This window comes from Sciurus vulgaris, assembly GCF_902686455.1.
Source record: "Sciurus vulgaris genome assembly, chromosome: 3".
Classification (NCBI taxonomy): domain Eukaryota; kingdom Metazoa; phylum Chordata; class Mammalia; order Rodentia; family Sciuridae; genus Sciurus; species Sciurus vulgaris.
This window is the reverse complement of record NC_136463.1, coordinates 76806371-76825628: the sequence shown is the minus strand read 5'-3', so window position 1 is coordinate 76825628 and position 19258 is coordinate 76806371. Positions and strand designations below refer to the sequence as shown.

The 19258-nt window shown below is 37.2% G+C and overlaps 1 protein-coding gene across 1 annotated transcript in view; it reads left to right on the top strand.

Moving 5' to 3' along the window:
- CNTNAP5 (contactin associated protein family member 5) overlaps window positions 1-19258 on the top strand; it is an 861232-nt gene that overhangs the window by 696779 nt on the left and 145195 nt on the right. The window contains exon 14 of the mRNA XM_079133610.1: window positions 9292-9448. Coding sequence (XP_078989736.1) covers window positions 9292-9448 — 157 coding nt within the window. The remainder of the gene's footprint in view (window positions 1-9291; window positions 9449-19258) is intronic.

The window sequence follows — 19258 nt, the reverse complement described above, 5'->3', positions numbered from 1 at the left end:
TTTTGTTAACCCATGCAGACCTGTGATTATTGTTACCATACACTCTGGATTCTGAATTGTATTTTGAAAGTTATAAGAGATTTAAGGCTATCCCTTGATTATTTTTGTTTGGTTTGTTTGTTTGTTTGTTTCTTTGTTTTGGTACTGGGAATTGAACTCAGGGGCACTCAACCACTGAGCCACATCCCCAGCCCTATTTTTAATTAATTATTATTTTATTTTTTTTTTTAGACAGGGCTTCACTGAATTGCTTAGTGCCATTCCTTTGCTGAGGCTGGATTTGAACTCTCAATCCTCCTGTCTCAGCCACTTGAGCCACTGGGATTATAGGTGTGTGCCACCGTGCCCAGCCATCCTTTGATTTTTGTTAACACACACAGACCCATGATTAACTTTACCCTAAACTCTGGATTCTAAATCGCACTTTAAAAGTTAAACTTAGTTAACTGTAAAGCTTAAGAGATCACTTTGCCAAGTTGGTATTCTCTAAACAAAATTAAGTATAGCAAGATCTTGGGTTTGTATGAAAATAACAAATTTAGTTGACATTTATTCATGTATTTGATGTTTTATAGCTGTATAAAGTACCATGTTGTCAATAAGTTATCTATACAATTTTGTGTTACTCCTCACACTGAAATTGGAATTTAAATGTATTTTTGGAAAGTATTAAGGATCTAATTTGTTTAAAGACGATATTGTAAAATATGGGAATATTCTACTACTTTTTCCACAAAAAGAAAGTTAAAAGCTCTCTTAACCTTCCTTTGGCTCATGTTTCAGATGTAATGTTATATTGTGTTATTTGTGAAGAGCCCCACCTTACCTGAGATAAGACCCTGCCTCCCACTTTACTCCAGGTTAAAATGGCTCCAAACTAAGCTAGACTTCAGCAATTTAAAGTTGTGTTCAAAAGATTGATTTTGTTGTAAAGATTACTGTGATCAAAACAGGGAATATAATATAACTAAGTAAAAGTTAAAGACTATAAAAGCCATTTTTTCTTGGTTCATAGCTATTACACAAATCGAATGTTTTTTGTTCTGTTTAATTTAATTTTGTATTTTCCTTGTAAAATTTATTACTGTTTCCTGTTAGCGTTTTACGGAGGTGCTGCTTCTAAAAGAAACAAAAAACAAACACACAAACAAACAAAAAAAAACCCTAACCTTGGTTAATTTGAGATAATAAGCCATCACCTACAGGACAGATAGTATATAATGGTGGCTTCCAGTACTAAGACTAACCCAAAATAAATGAAAGGGGTATCTATAAAATTATATATATTAAAGTTTTAATCTGCTACTCCCTCTTTAAGACTGGTGAAACTGGCGTGCTAGGTATTTAAAACCAAAATCTTGGAGACAAAAGTCAAGGAAGTAATAGGGCCAAGGAAAAAACAGACAACATTTTGGTCCTTGGCCTCTAAGGTCTGTCAGGATGCAGAGAATGATGAGACTCCTCTCTGGACCCTGAGTCTCCGAGTCACCCTATCTGCTGATCACTGAGATTGAGAGGACCCTAGAGAACAGGAAGCCAACCAGTGCACACTATGCAAAGAGGAGGGTCATTAGAGACGGAAGTGTTCCTTACACTTCCAAGAGAAGCCACAAATGGTCAGCTACACCCCAAACCATCCTGATCCTGGCAAGTGGCACCATGGTAGAGAACAGTTCAAGGAATCAGGGGGCTTTGCACATGTCCACAACAGAAGTCTGATCCTAAGCTGACATGTTGAAGATTTGGACCTCCTTTTTCTTCTATAAGATGAAGGGTCTCTAGTCAGATTCCGAGGTCCTTGATCCATTTTGAGTTGAGTTTTGTGCAGGGTGAGAGATAGGGGTTTAATTTCATTCTGCTGCACATGGTTTTCCAGTTTTCCCAGCACCATTTGTGGAAGATGCTATCTTTTCTCCATTGCATACTTTTGGAACCTTTGTCTAGTATGAGAAAATTGTATTTATTTGGGTTTGTGTCCATGTCCTCTATTCTGTACCATTGATCTACCTGTCTATTTTGGTACCAATACCATGCTGTTTTTTGTTACTATTGCTTTGTAGTAGAGTTGAAGACCTGGTATTGTGATACACCCTGCTTCGCTCTTTCTGCTAAGGATTGCTTTAGTTATTCTGGGTTTCTTATTCTTCCAGATGAATTTCATAATTGCTTGCTCTATTTCTGTAAGGTACATCATTGGGATTTTAATTGGAATTGCTTTGAATATGTATAGCACTTTTGGTAGTATGGCCATTTTGACAATATTAATTCTTCCTATCCAAGAACATGGGAGATCTTTCCATCTTCTAAGATTTTATTTAATTTATTTCCTTAGTGTTCTGTAGTTCTCATTGTAGAAGTCTTTCACCTCTTTCGTTAGGTTGATTCCCAAGTATTTTTTTTTTTTTTGAGGCTATTATGAATGGGGTAGTTTTCCTAACTTCTCTTTCTGAAGATTCATCACTTATATATAAAAATACATTGGATTCATGAGCATTGGTCTTGTAACCTGCTACTTAACTGAATTCACTTAGAGTTCTAAAAGTTTTCTGGGGGAATTTTCGGGTTCCTCTAAATATATAATCATGTCATCAGCAAACAGGGATAGTTTGAGTTCTTCTTTTCCTATTCGTATCCTTTTAATTTCTTTTGTTTGTCTAATTGCTCTGGCTAGAGTCTCAAGGACGATGTTGAATAGAAGTGGTGAAAGAGGGCATGCCTGCCTTGTTCCAGTTTTTAGGGGGAATGCTTTCAGTTTTTCACCATTTACAATGATATTGGCCATGGGCTTAGCATAGATGGCCTTTACAATGTTAAGGAATGTTCCCACTATCCCAATTTTTTCTAGTGTTTTGAGGATGAAGGGATGCTGTATTTTATCGAATGCTTTTTCTGCATCTATCAAAATAATCATGTGATTCTTAACTTTAATTCTGTTGATATGGTGAATGACATTTAGTGATATCCGGATGTTGAACCAACCTTGCATCCCTGGGATAAAACCCACTTGATCATGGTACACTGTCTTTTTAATGTATTTTTATATGCGATTTGCTAAAATTTTGTTGAGAATTTTTGAGTCGATGTTCATTAAGGATATTGGTCTGAAATTTTCTTTCCTCGATCTGTCTCGTTCTGGTTTAGGTATCAGGGTGATATTGGCTTCATAGAATGAGTTTGGGAGGGTTCCCTCCTCTTCTATTTCATGGCATACTTTGAGGAGTATTGAAATGAGCTCTTCTTTAAAGGTTTTGTAGAACATGGCTGAGAAACCATCTGGTCCCAGACTTTTCTTTGTAGGCTTTTGATGACCTCTTCTATTTCATTGCTTGAAATGGATTTATTTAAGTTGTGTATGTCCTCCTCCTTCAGTTTAGGTAATTCATATGTCTCTAGAAACTTGGGGATGTCTTCGAGGTTTTCTGTTTTGTTGGAGTATAGATTTTCAAAATAGCTTCTAATTATGTTTTGTATTTCACTCGTGTCAGTAGTGATATTTCCTTGTTCATTCCGAATTTTAGTAATTTGAGTTTTCTCCCTCTGTTTCTTTGTTAGTGTGGCTAAGGGTTTATCAATTTTGTTTATTTTTTCAAAGAACCAACTATTTTTTTTGTTAATTTTTTCGATCATTTCTTTGTTTCAATTTCTTTGATTTCAGTTCTGATTTTAACTATTTCCTGACTTCTACTACTTTTGGTGTTGGTCTGCTCTTCTTTTTCTAGGGCTTTGAGCTGTAGTGTTAAGTTGTTTATTTGTTGATTTTTACTTCTTTTGTCGAATGTGCTCCATGAAATAAATCTTCCCCTAAGTACTGCTTTCATAGTGTCCCAGAGATTTTGATATGATGTGTCTTTGTTCTCATTTACTTCTAAGAATTTTTTAATTTCCCTCCTGATGTCTTCTGTTATCCATTCATCATATAATAGCATATTACTTAATCTCCAGGTATTAGAGAAGATTCTGTTTTTTATTCTGTCATTTATTTCTAATTTCAATCCATTATGATCTGATAGAATACAAGGTAGTATCTCTATATTTTTGTATTTGCTAACAGTACCTTTGTGGGATAAAATATGGTCTATTGTAGAGAAGGCTCCATGTGCTGCTGAGAAGAAAGTGTGTTCGTTCTTTGTTGGATGGTATATTCTACATAAGTCGATTAACTCTAAATTGTTGATTGTGTTATTAAGATCTATGGTTTCTTTATTCAATTTTTGTTTGGAAGATCTATCCAGTGGTGAGAGAGGTGTATTAAAATCACCTGGTATTATTGTGTTGTGGTCTATTTGATTTCCGGAATTGAGAAGGATTTGTTTGACGTACACAGATGAGCCAATGTTCAGGGCATAGATATTTATGATTGTTATATCTTGCTGATTTATGCTTCCCTTAAGCAGTATATAATGTCCTTCTTTATCCCATCTGACTAGTTTTGGCTTGAAGTCCACATTATCTGAAATGAGGATGGATATTCCAGCTTTTTTGCTGTGTCCGTGTGCATGGTATGTTATTTCCCACCTTTCACCTTTAGTCTATGGGTATCTCTTTCTATGAAATGAGACTCTTGCAGGCAGCATATTGTTAGATTTTTCTTTTTAATCCAATCTGCCAGTCTATGTCTTTTGATTGATGAGTTCAGGCCATTAACATTCAGGGTTATTATTGTGATATGATTTGTTTTCCCAGTCATTTGACTCTTTTTTGTTTTTTGACATGATTTGGTTTCTCCTTTGTTTGGCTATTCCATTAGGCTAGTTCCTCCCATTGCTGATTTACATCATTGTTTTTCATCTCTTCCTCATGGAGTATTTTGCTGCGAATGTTCTATAATGCTGGCTTTCTTTTTGTAAATTCTTTTAGCTTTTGTTTATCATGGAAGGATTTTATTTCATCGTCAAATCTGAAAATAAGTTTTGCTGGATATAAGATTCTTGGTTGGCATCCATTTTCTTTCAGGGCTTGAAAAATGTTGTTCCAGGCCCTTCTAGCTTTTAGGGCCTGGATTGAACAATCTGCTGATATTCTTATTGGTTTCCCCTTGAATGTATTTTGATTCTTTTCTCTCACAGCCTTTAAAATTCTGTGTTTGTTTTTTATGTTAGGTGTTTTCATTATAATGTGCCTTGGTGTGGGTCTGTTGTAATTTTGTATATTTGGAGTCCTATAAGCCTCTTGTACCTGGTATTCCATTTAATTCTTCAGATTTGGGAATTTTTCTGATATTATTTCATTGAATAAATTGTTCATTCCTTTGGTTTGTTTCTCTAAGCCTTCCTCAATCCCAATAATTCTTAAATTTGGCCTTTTCATGATATCCCATAATTCTTGTAGATTCTGTTCATGATTTCTTACCATCTTCTCTGTTTGGTCAACTTTTTTTTCAAGATTAAATATCTTCTTTTCAATGTCTGAGGTTCTGTCTTCCAAGTGTTCTATCCTATTGGTTATGCTTTCTATGGAGTTTTTAACTTGGTTTATTGTTTCCTTCATTTCAAGGATTTCTGTTTGTTTTTTTTTCAGTATCTCTAATGCTTTATTGAAATGATCTCTTGCTTCCCGTATTTGCTCTTTTAACTGTTGATTGGTGCGATCATTTAATGCCTGTATTTGCTCTTTTATATCTTCTTTCAATGCCTGCATTTGCTTTTTTATCTCCTCGTTTGCTTCCCTGATTGTTTTAATTATGTACATTCTGAACTCCCTTTCTGACATTTCTTTTGCTGTGCTCTCATTGGCTTTTATTGATATAGTATCTAGGTTTGTTTGGGACTTTTTCTTCCCTTGTTTTCTCATATTGGTCAGATATCAGTGGGACTCTGAGATATTGCAGATTTCCTCTATTGGCTTATAGTGTCCCTGTAGATTTCCAGTATATCACCTCCAAGCCTTCAGTAGCCTGAAGTCTTGGAGGAACTTGATAATGCAGTGGTTCTGAAGAAAGCTGCCCCTAGCCCGCTACTGGATCCAGGGCTGGGGGCTGGTTCTGTGTGGAAATCCTCTCACTGGGCAGTCCTGCTCCTAGAAGCTGACTATAGACAGGGCCTGCCCCTGCCTGAGGGAGCCAGGCTGCTTGGGGAAAGCCTCTCCCTGTCTTGCCTTGGTTCCAGAAGCCGCCTGGGGGCCGGGGCCCATGGCTATGTTCAGGGCTTGCGGGTTGTCTCTGTGCAGAAAAGCTCTCACTGGGTGGGCCTGCTCCTAGAAGCTGGCTGTGGATCATGCCTGCCGCCAGAGGGAGCAGGGCTGCTTGGGGAAGTCTCTCTCTGCCCTGCCCTGATCCCAGAATCCACCAGCGGGCCGGGGCCTGCCGCTGCATCCGAGGCTTGCGATTGGCTCTGTGTGGAAAAGCTCTCATTGGGCGGGCCTGCTCCAAGAAGCTGGCCATGGATCACACTTGCCGCTGGAGAGAGCAGGGCTGCTTGGGGAAGACTGTCGCTGCCCTGCTGTGCTCCGAAATGCTGCCCCCTGTTGGGGCCTCCCACCCGGGCAGAGCTTCACCTGGTGGAAGACACTCACCCCGTGGCTGTACGTTGGTCCGAGTCTCTCAATACCTCCCCTTCTTGAATCCTGAGTTCTGGAGCGTCGGGAGATGCAGTCACCCTCTAGTCTGCCATCTTGGATTCTCTTTTTTTTACTTCTTCATTGACAGTCAATCAGTTAAGACAATTAGCAATGTTGAAGCCAATTGCTAGAGTTTAGGAAAGGTCTGTTGAACCTCAGTGGTACAAGACATTAATGGATTCCCAAAACAAAACAGTCTTAGAACTAATAGAACTAATAGAACTTCCAGGCAGGGTAAAACACCAAATAAGGATTGGTAAAGTTTCTAGAAGCAACGTATCCATGGGAAGTTGCATACTAATTGCATGCTTAAACTTATACCATTAATAACAGGTCTGTTAATGTGCTTACACCTTTGGAATAGTTTATACATATAAAAAAATCCATCATGACATTGAACTTCACTATATAGTCTAGATTCTATGTTCTGTGAGGAGAGCTCTGGGTAGTACTAAAAAGGAGGAAGGGATCAAACAATTTTGCCCCTTCTTAGACCCAAGTCAACAATGTGAATGTGTACAAACATGAAATCCTTCACCCAAGTATTATGTTACTTGGACTTACACACTGGGAAAATCTACCCAAGAATCACATGGAAAGTGCTATGTGCTCTAGATAAACCCATCAGCTCTCCAGGCCACATCAGTGTGACTCATCTGAGTGGGAATTTAGGGAGGAATCAATTCATTTGAAGTACTTAACAGTGACTTGTAATTATTTGAAACTAGGAAAAATGGATTTATGCCATTTAGAATTATTCTTAAGAAGTAGATACTGCTTAGTAAACATCTGTAACTGGTATTCTAGCTCAGAAAATAATAAAGGAATGTATACTATTTTAGGTGGGTATATTTGTTTCAGACTGTCTGCTCTGTGAATTGGCACCTCTAAAATAATTATGCTTTTAATAGCATCTTCCTCATGTTCTTCTCATGCTGTACCATTGTGGAATGCTCTGGGGTGCCTTCTCTCTTCCTACTTGCCTCAATAGCTTCCATGAGAACTGTAGCAGTGAGGACAACTCAGAGAAAGTCAGTGCTATTTATATATTGTGATTATTTGTAAATGAGAACCTGCATACACAATAAAACCTAATAACCTCCTCAAATAAATGTTATTATTCTACTTTCAAAATGATAAATCATGAAAAATAATCTTTAATAAATATTTCATTCACCTATTAACTAAGCACATCTTAAGCTCCTTGTGTTTGCCAAACAGAAGCAAGACAGTGCTCATCAAAGGGAGCCCAGGCCTGACACCTTTTAGACTAATGTATAAAATCTCCATCCCAGTCTATACCTGTTGTTTAGGACACACTATCATTTTGTGAATGATAATCCTAAATTACTGAGACATTCTTAATCTTGAAAAGAATATCTAACCGGTTTTAATACACTTGAATTTGTAAAGACAGAAATTAATATGAGCAAGACTCAGCAATAGTTTCCTATTAATTATATAAACTGGTAATTGTATATAGTGTACCAGTTTTAGTGGGTTAAACATAGACTTCAGAGGGGTTTATTTGGTCCAAATATTATTGGCCTTCTTGATGTTTATGCTTTTTTATTTTTACTTTTTAAACTGGGGATTGAAGCCAGGGGAACTTAACTACTAAGCCACATCCTCAGCCCTTTTTTGTATTTTATTTAAAGACCAGGCTGCTTGGGAGGTTGAGAAAGGAGGCTGGTGAGTTCAAAGCCAGCCTCAGCAAAAGCAAGGCACCAAGTAACTCAGTGAGATCCTGTCTCTAAATAAAATACAAAATAGGGCTGGGACTCCAGTGCTCCTGAGTTCAATCCCCAGTAATCACCCGCATAAAAAGACAGAATTTTGCTGAGTTGCTGAGGCTGGCTTTGAACTTGGGATTCTTCTGTCTCAGCCTCCCGAGTCCCTGGGATTACAGTTGTGCACCACTGTGCCCAGCTGATGGGTTTCCCCAAAACTTATAAACTTAAAATTTCACAACAACTTTTAAAAAATCAGAATATAAGCTCACTCTGGGACTGGTATGGTCCTCACACAAAGTCATGGGAAGAGGTCAGGACTTTTTCCAGAGCCAATACTACTTTCTTTTTAGCCTCCACCTTCTTCATTGTCTAACAGAAGCAGAGGACAAAGATTAGGCTGATCTTGGTCCTGGTTGCAGTGTTTGTGTCTTTGGTATTCTTAGAGGAAATTTTTTAAATTCACACATATATATATATTTTTATGTTTGGTTTAGGTAAAAGCCCAATTTACTCAATTATAGATTACTTCCTGATATTGTGGAATCTGAATTTGTGGCCCTGTCTCTGAAGTTTGTCAGTAATCAATTTTCAAACAGTTTTGAAGAAAATATCATTTGTATGTTCATATATGTGTGTACATAAATATATACACTTAGGTAGAGAGAGAAGATGAGAAATGGAAGAAGAAAGGCAGAAAATAAGAGAAGAAAGGAACGAAGAGGAAAAATAAAGAAAAAGAGGAAGGAATTAGGAAAGAAAGAAGGAAGGAAAAAAGAGAAAAACGGAAAGAGTATAGAAGAAGGAAAGAAGAAGGCTGAGATATTACACACATTTGTATGATGAATCATGAAAAACTGTCTCTGATAAGTATCTCCTTCCTTCTTAGTGTGAGTGTACACATACACACACTTATTTCTTAAGACATTTTTTTCTCAGTTTCTATGATTTCCTGTGTTCTGCTTCAAGCGTGCTCCCCTAAGCTGTGAATTATCTTGTCTTTCAGATGGAACACCATTTACCTGGTGGATTGGGCGGTCCAATGAAAGGCACCCTTATTGGGGAGGGTCTCTTCCTGGAGTCCAACAGTGCGAATGTGGCCTGGAAGAGAGTTGCCTGGACATCCGACATTTTTGCAATTGTGATGCTGACAAGGATGAATGGTAATGAGAATTGCAATCTTTCTACAGTTGTGGTGGAAGCATGTTAATTGATGCATGAAATTTCCCCAAAGAGAGAAGGATGTGGATGAGAGATTCAATAAGAACCCGGGCTCCATAATGTTTGTGATTGTTTTTAATTTTGAAAATGGCCAGTTCTAATATTTTCAGGGCTATTATTGAGGTTTGTAACATGAAGACATGTGGTTACAGCATTGCCTGCCTTCTTGTATTCAGAATCCTGCGTTTCAAACAGAGGAATGAAAGCTGGGTCTGGTGGCGCATACCTGTAATTCTAGCACCTCCAGAGGCTGAGGCAGGAGGACCGTAAGTTCAAAGCCAACCTTAGCAAAAGTGAGACACTAAACAACTCAGTAAGACAGTGTCTCTAAATAAAATACAAAATAGGGCTGGGAATGTGGCTTAGTGATTCAGTGTCCCTGAGTTCAATCCCCAGTACCAACAAGAACAATAACAAATGGAATGGAAAGGAGTATTTAGCTAAGCAATTGATTCAGTGATTTTATAATGGGTGGAATATAAGTTTGGATTAAGGGAGTAATGGGGATAGGAATGTGTAAATATACAGAAAGTTTCTCCTTTCTCTCATTGATGTTTTAGTCCCTTCCATTACCAACAAAAATACAGCAAATTCATGTCTATTGTTCATCTAATTAATCCTTATAGTAGCCTTTGTATTCCATAAGACTTTTTGACTTTTTATCTTGAAATTGAAAAAGGCTGAAGGAGATAGTTTATTTATCCCAAGGTCATGCATGTCTATCACATAACAGATTCCTAACCTGATGTTGGCTATCTGTAGCCATAGTCTATCATACTCTCCTAATCCAAGTGACTTCTGTAAAGTGTGGTCTGGTATTAAGTTTTAATGCCTATTAAACTATGTTTCCTTTGTCCTCAAGCTGATTTGTTTGCTTTTCACTTTGTTAACTATGAAAATATGCACAGAGCATTTCCACATACCCTTTGGTATTGACTGAATTTAAGGCATTCTTTGGTCTTGGATTATGCAATTTTGCTTGCCTCATCAAATGCAGCTCAATCGTATTTAAGAATTCCTATGTCAAGCTGCTCTCTGCCCAGATAAAATTTCTTTTTGGTACAGTAATTTCCTTTCACTGTTCAAACTGTTACCAGCAGGGTCTATTGCAAACAAAATGTCAGATGGATTCTAAATCTCACTTCAGCAAGGAAAGGGCTGGGTATTTGGCTCCATTGGGTCACAAGATATGGATGACAGCTTCAGAACAGCGCAGGGCTAGTTCACTGAGGCATGTTTTCGGGTGTCTTCTCCTCACCCCACTTTCTTGGTATGGATAGAATCAGATGATGTTAACTGCAGGTAGAATGGTTCTCTGGTTTTCTTTGGGCCTTTACCCTGCAGTAAATGTTCTCAGAGCATGGAGGGCACCTGCAAAAAAAATATGAGCTGTGTACTGATTGTGACTATATCTCTGTTAATATTATATTCGTCAAGACCTGTTCATGAGGCAGTAGACATTTGATGAGTAGTTAGTGGAGCAGATAAATACAGATAAAGTATTTTTGGAGAGGAAGAATCATCACAAAAATGACTTCTATGAGCATGGGAGTTAAACATATCAAATCCTCCACTCCCAGCAGCTTTGGATTCAGTCATCTCTTTGATTCATAAGTTCAACTTCACTGTTTATGATATTAGACCTTCAGTGGAAATACCTTCATTTCCTGGTGTATAATCAGAGAAGTTGATGTAAGAGGTAGGATACAAGGGGAAAGTCATTGATAAAGGGAAGTGTTTCATCTTTAATGTGTTTTCCTGCTCAACACTGCTGAGCAACTCCCCTTTTAGGGAAAAACTGGCTAGTGCTTAATTTACTGCACAATGAAGTACAGTGGGGACAATGGCATCATTCACTTAATCTACCTATTCCTCTACATCCTCTTCTCTGAAACTTTCCACCAGTCATGTTTTCCACTCAATTTCCACTCTTTCTCTCCTCTGACCTGCTCATTAGTTCATGGACCTCTGATCCCCTCATGTGTTGTTTTAATTTCATCATCTAGGCTATGCTCAGAAGGACTGCTGAAGACCTTGTTTCCTCCATCTTTTGGGATAGCACATCTTTATCACCTTGTAGATTATTGAACATCCCACCACCCTTTCCTCTTCCTTTAGAGCCAGCAAAAATCCCCTTTTCCTCTTTCTGTGGTTAGCAACCTCTATTAGTTTATGAGAAATCATTACAAGATGTGGGTCTTGTTCAGCAGCCAACCTACCAAGAATCAGGAGAGAACTGACCTTCTCTTCATAACATTGTGTACCTTATTCAAAAGGGTCCCTGTTGAACATCTCAGGGCAAAGTCTAGGTTGGAAAAGATCAAGTGCACTTCATCATTCTCATGAAGGAAACAGAGGCTGAGATTCTGACTTAACTCTTCTAGGTTTCATCCATTGTCTAAGGACAAGGCATATCTTTTGATACATGGATTTGGGGAATAATTTTTTCCTATAGAAGCAACTGTATGTTTATGCCATGTGACATTTACTCTTTATTGCTTATTTACAAAGTGTCCATTCTGTGCTACCTGTCCAGTCTCCTGTGCAGAAAACATCTGGAACTTTATAGTCACTGTCATTGAGACACCCATAGGGTAATGTAAAAGAAAATGCTGGTTAGTTAGTAATGAATAGACAAGTGTGATGAATTTGGTAACAGAGATGAGAACTTCTGTGCCATGAACAGGGGTACATATGTTCTGGAAGCCAGATTCCAAAAAAAGGCACTAGTTGAAATTTGCAGAACCATGAGTTAGCTAGAAGAATAAGCAGGTTGGTGTTACACAGGAAGGAGGGACCTCTGTGTGTGCTGAGACAGAGTAATGTGAACTAATATGAGAACCACTATTTCCCCAAAGCTTGGGTGCATTGGTGTCATTGGTGCATAGTTTCATATAGAGAATTTACAAGGGATAAAGCTAGGAAGGAAGGTTGAATCCAGATCATGAAGCTCCTTCTGTGGGAAGTATCAATGAGCTAGCTCTGTCTGCATAGGGATTGAGGACATACAGTATGCGTTCAGACACAGCACCTGTTAGAACCTTGTGGAAATGCATTCATTTTTTTATCTGTCCAACTCCATTATTTATCACACAAAGGAAAAGTACAAAAGCTGATACCATGGTGAAATGGTTAATTAGGTTCAACCTTCTTCCAAAATCATTCTTGACCAAATTACATTTCTACATTTATCAGACTTTTGTTTCAGACTAGCATGTTCCTTTTAGTATCGATAGTGTTCTGAATGCATCTAAGAAACCGCAAATGACTTTGCCTTGTAAAATTCCCTCAAGTTTCTGCTCTCAGATTAAGTCAATCAGAAAACAGATTTGGGCTGATACAGCACCTTGTAGAGGACAGTTTCATATATTACAACTCCTAGATAATATTGTCACTTAAAAACGTGATCACATACTGAATGTTCTTAGTATTTTATGTACTGTTTCTGATATTAACATTTCAATATCCATTGAGGTTGGTTTTATTATCTCCTTTGCCTAGAAAAGGAAACTGAGGCTTAGAGATAATTAGTGATATTGTTAGTCACTTGATTAAGGAGGGGAAAATTGTTATTTCACCTGAATTCAAAGATTCTCTTATCAATTACAGAAAAAAACAAAACAAAACAAAACAAAAAAACAACAACAAAAAAACTGCTTCTGTTGGGATTTCAATCATGGACAGTCAGTGAGGATGCAGAGAGAACTCCCCCAGGATCTTTCAAATTACATTACTGCAACATGCATCTTCTTGCAACGTCAGATTGCTCTGGGCACCTTGGGCAATTCTGAAGCCTCGGTGATTGAGAATTCTTTGGACTGTCACAATAAACCTCCTTAATTGTATAACTTACTGTCATATGTTTCACTGAGACCCAAATAAATGAGGAAAATTAGTGTGATCTCTAGAATTGGGTGAAAATGAGATGTATCAAAAGATGTAGTGCATGTGGAGAGAAAAAACACCCAATGGATATTTGTAGAAATACATTTGATACTTATTGAAGTTGTACATTTCCTTTGAGTAAAAGGAAGCCTCAGTTATACAAGTAAATCTTGTGTAGAGTTGTCCCTCAGTATATACTGATATTTGATATATGGTTCACCCCTCATAACAAAATCCACAGATGCTCAAGTCACTTGTATAAAGTGGAGTAGTACTTTGTGTAGAATCTACACATATACTTCCCTGTAATTTAAATTATCACTATATTTCTTATAATGTCTAATACAACATGGATATTATGTTAATAGTTGTTCAGCATAGCTTAGGAAATAATGACAAATTTTTGAAAGGCTGTTCTTGTTCAGTACACACAATTGTAAATGAAAAGGTTTTTCAATTTACAGTGGTTGGATCTGTGGATGCCAAACCAGTAGATATCATGACTGACATTACCATGGAACTGATCTCTCAAGGGTTTCTATTTCAGTCTAAAAACTAAATAGGAAGGAAAAAGAGAAAGAAAGAAATGGTGACATTTATAATAAATAACAGTTTTACAACTAATGACTGTTTGCAAGGGAACATTTCTTCATTTAATTTCCCAATCTTTAGGAATCTTCCCAACTATGAGTTTTCTGAAGCAAGTACTTCAGACTGAGGGACTGTTGAAATTCAGAGAAAATTCCAGCGGCATCTGCAGCCTTAGAAATAGCACAGGGCAGTGCTGGGGTGTGCAGGAGGTAGAAGCATCTTCCAGGTGGAGGATGAAAAGGGTGGGTGGACAGCTCACTGGGGAAGGCAGGTGGGACCTGCACAGTGGGCTCCTTGGTGACAGTGACCCACAGCCCAGATCAGGAGCTTTTTCATCCATTTTACCAGGTTGAAAGGCAGAAAAGTTCTCTTGCTATGCAGCAGAGCATTCTTTCATTTGTTGTACAAGAAAGTGTAAAAGTTTTTATCTGATATTTTTAACTCTATTCTTAGCCTTTTGCCCTTAGTGTATTCTTGTACAAAGTGATATGATACAAACTATGAAGAAAAAATGATGTAGGGTTTAAGTTCTGTTCATCTGATAAGACAAGAAAGGAAACCTACTGGTCTTTTTCTTAAAGAACAGAATATTTTTAGGGGACTATTTTTTTCGGAGTATGGAATCCTGGAGCTTTTACCTTCTGTTTAGTCCTTGATTCTACTTCTCTGCCGCAGAGAGATTGTTTAATGAATGTTGCTTAAGTTATGAATGAAAAATGGGTGAATGACTTCAGTTGGATGTATTTTCACATCTCTTTTTTGGTAGATCAGGCATGACCATTTTACGATTCATTGATGTTTTCTTCACTCTTAGCCATTACTTATCTTTCACAGTCTCAGAAGAAATATTTGCTAAGGTTAACACAAATGTTTTTGCTAGAGATTAATTTTCTTTCACTATCAAAAGAAGTTAATTTTATTTTGGTACCAGAGGCATTTCATTTAACATTATGAACTCTAAATCATAAATGGCAGGAATGCAGGAATGCTTTATTTTTCCATTGTGTGTGTGTGTGTATATATATATATATATATATATATATATATATATATTACATATTTCCTCTGTCCATTTGCCCATTGATGGCCTCTTAGGTTGTTTTCTTGTGTGATATGTTAATTAACTTGATTTAGTAATTCCACAATTCATACATATATTCAAACACTATATCATACACTGTAACTCTACACACTTTTTATCAATTAAAATAAATTAATTTTTACAAAGTACTTCGATATGATTATCTTCCTGCAGAAGGTATCTTTTTGTATCTTTACTTTCAAGTGGTCTTTCTCTTTGCAAGTCCATGTCTAATCTAGTCTCAAACTTTGCCCTTCATAAGTGTCCTTCATTCTCTTCCCATAAGATTTAATGTTATGACACTGTATATATCCAAGGGGGTTAAGGTTTTGCTATTTCCTTGCCTAGGCTATTCTTTGATCTCTCAGACCTTTGATTTCTTCAAAACCTCCATGTCTGAGATCCCCAGGCTGGATGCAGTTAGGGTACCTCCTACCAGGTTGCATCCTGAGACAGGCCTCTGATCCTGAATCCTGAAAGGAAAGGAAACATCACCTTAGGGCACACTAAGCTTCTGTCCTTTATTTTTAAAATAATATTGCACAATCTCTACTGGTTGAATTTTATTATCTGTGAATTTGTTTATGAGTTTTCTACTTTTTACTGAGTTTTGGAAGTGCTTTTTCCTAAGCAGGCAGGAATTATGAAAGGATTATCTGAGTTGTTACTCAGTCCCTGAATTCCCACATACGCCTAGCAATGAGATCAGGACTCGACCTTGTGTTGGAAACAAATGTGCTTGGCAAATGGTAGGTCCTTCATGCATTAACAGCTGAATGAGTGAGTGAGTGAATGGATGGATGGTGGAGTACCTTCGTTTCCCCTCATCCGCTCCTCTTGGCTAAATATACACTCTTCTTGTTAGTTACTACCAGTTACTACCTGCTAGTTCAGACATTAGCTTTTTTTTAGAGTACGCATTCTGGGATAACTTGATAATACCTTGTTTATACCAGTGTCCTCGTGATTGGGCTTCAGAGTTTACAAAACAGAATGTTTTATAGTGCATTGAAATAGAAAGAGAGTAGAAAGGCTTTGAACACTCAAGAAGGAAAATTTTTTAAAAAAATGGGGAAAAATATCTAATAACCAGAGTTTGAAAAGTCAATACAAGATCACCTCATTCTTTTGTAGAATTCTAGATGAGGTAAAATAGTGGATATATTGCCAAGGTTAGTGTTTAGGAGATGATTTTTATTGTTATTATTATTATTATTATTATTTTATGATGTCACCATCTCATCATCTATTAAGAGAAAATATCTAATATGAGCAGTATATGACCCAGGTGTTCTGGAAAACAAAATGTAACTATAAAATCGTCTTTTTATGCTTGTCTGAGGTTTCTATTGCATCTGTTATCTGACAAGCTCTAAAAAGTCAGATTGACAGTGAAGTCTCATATTTGAGCAATTGGAAAGGTGCATAATCAGAATACAGAGTCAATATTAACATTAAGTTTCACATTTGTCAAGAATATTTTATACAACACTTTGATTTTGGATTGCCATTTTACACCAAAATATTATAATTATGCACTGCAATATAATAAGATCTTGGCTTCCATTTTAACCTTATTTATCACCAAATTTATGGCATTACCCACGTAATAGTAGCACTTACTCAGATCAGGATCAGAATCAGAAGAGTTGTTCGCCTCTTTTGTCTGTTCTGCAAGTTTGATTACAGTTGTCACTTCTGTTCTGCCACAACTTAAATAATGTATACAGGGAATTGTTTTTCTGATTCTTCATTTTAGGAGTTTTTATTACTAAAAAAAATGATATAATTTTATTATAAAATATTCTAGGTTTTCAGGCATGTTTGAATAAAATGTAGAAGATCCCTCCCACTTTGAATCCTCTTATGTCTTCCCCATTTGTAGAATCTTGCTTTTTTCCAGCCCTTGCCCCCCCCTCCAAAAAAGTATTGGAGATTGTTTTCTTGATTTCATTAAATAAGCCTGACAATGAATGTATCATATATGTTTTAATGACTGCTTGGTGTTCCATAGTATGATTATATCATTACTTATTTTTCAATTTCTTTATGATGAACATTTGATTTACGATTGATTTTTTTTACAATGTTGGAATGAAAAATTTTGATTTATGCTCTTTTTCTACTTTTCACATTATCGTCATTATTATTATTATTAAATAGCATTCCACCATAGAATTATGATAGGATGTACTTTTTGATTTTGATAGGTTTGACCAAATTCCTGAAGGGACATTGGTCTTCATACAGACTGCAGGTGAATTAGTACAAAGTGGGCTGCCCTGGTCCTATGGAGGGAAATGTCCCCTTCCCTGAGGAGGTAGTTACCATGGAGATATTCAGAACTCTCTAGAGTAAGAACACAGTCAAACAGGGTGGGGGGCATTCCTTATAACCCTTTCTTGCTCTGAAAACTTGCTGGAGTCCTCAGCCAGGTGTGGCTTCAGGAGACAGCTCTGAAGGAACAGTTCAATGCTGATGCTATTGCTGATCCTCCTCCTCCTTAGTTACTTCACTCTGCCTTTTTGGTTTCTACCTGGTGCTGCTTCCATAGCCCATGGTAATGCAGTTGGCTAACCATAAATAAATCTCAGTCTCTGCATGTTTTTTAAAATGCAGAGTCTTTAATCATGTACAAGAAAAAAATCTATTCTATCTCTTTTCTGAAAATATCATGAGCTAATACATATAGTGCATTTAGACATATGCAATCTTAACTTTTCCTTCCCTTCTTTTCCTCTCTCTCTTTCTCTCCCTCTCTCTTTGTGATAGCATGTCACTTCCTGGATACAAAATATAATAAATCTCTAAGTTATATTTTATTTTGTAATGGGACAATCCAATCCCAGAGTTTTCACGTACTAATTATAGAACCTAAATGATTTAACCTCTCTTCAGGTTCTTATTTTATTTTTTTATTTTTTTAAAAAGGGGGATAACTATCCCAGGAGTACTGGCCAAGTTAGTAATGACTTGTGCATCTAGCAGACACGGCATGCATTCAGTTCTGAAAAATGTATGTCATCACATGTCATCACATTTATTATTATTTTCTCTATTTTCAGAGTATTATAAATAGGCTATAAGAGGCACTATTGTGTTCTAGATATTAAATTACTATCTACAAATGCACATATTCACCCATCAAATTTGAGGTAAAGAAATAATATCAAGGACCCTTCCCCCAGGAAATGGGAATTCTTTCTGAAAGTTTCGTGGTAAAGATCAGCATGTAATGGATGGATCTGCCCTGAGTAGAAATAAACCAAAAGATTGATTTTAAATGTGTAACTGAAGAGTTTGTGGACTCCCAGAATTCTTGCCAAGGTGACCCAGGTGTAATCTCAGGGAGTGCAGGACTGGAAAATGATTGCAAATTAGTAAACTGAAACCTAATCAATTGACTTGTATCTCCAGTGGAGAAAGCCTGTGTGAACAGAATGGGGATGGTCAGCCCAAGACCCACGAAAGACAGCTCAAGGACTCTGGGCCTGATGTACTTTCAGCACTGTCTAAACAAGGCAGAGACTAAATGTAAATAACTGCTACACCCAGGAGACAGAGAGGGCACAGGAGAACATGATGCTTATTAGCAAATGCTTTGGTATACAAATCTGAGCTCACTCCAAATGGCTACTCCCATTGCAAATGATGCAAGTTGAATTTTGTCACCACTCTGAACCTTGAACAACAAGGTAATTATTATGAAGTTCATCCACAGGGTTTTTCTCAGGATTAAATGAGATCATGTGTGAAACTTTATTTCCAATGTCCAGGGAAATAAAGAGGCAACCCTTGCACTCAACTCCAGAGGTATGAGATGTGCAACTGAACCCCCCAAGCCATCTTTATTTTTCCAAGAATAGCAGTCCCAATCTCTATCTAGTAATTTCTCCAACCCACACACGATTTTCTTCAGAAAGAACTTTTCTCTAAAAAAGGCAAAATGGTTTCAATAGGATCTTATTGTTCACTTTCCTAAATATTTTAGACTTCAGGACTGGGAGTAGCTCAATGGTAGAGGGCTTGTTTAGCATACATGAGTACCTGGGTTCAATACAGCACTAGCAAAGGAAAAAAAAAAAAGAAAGAAAAAAAGAAAGTGTGTGTGTGTGTGTGTGTGTGTGTGTGTGTGTATGTGTGTACCAGGAATGAAGGCAATATTGGAAAATGCCGCAACAAGGTGAAGTAGAGA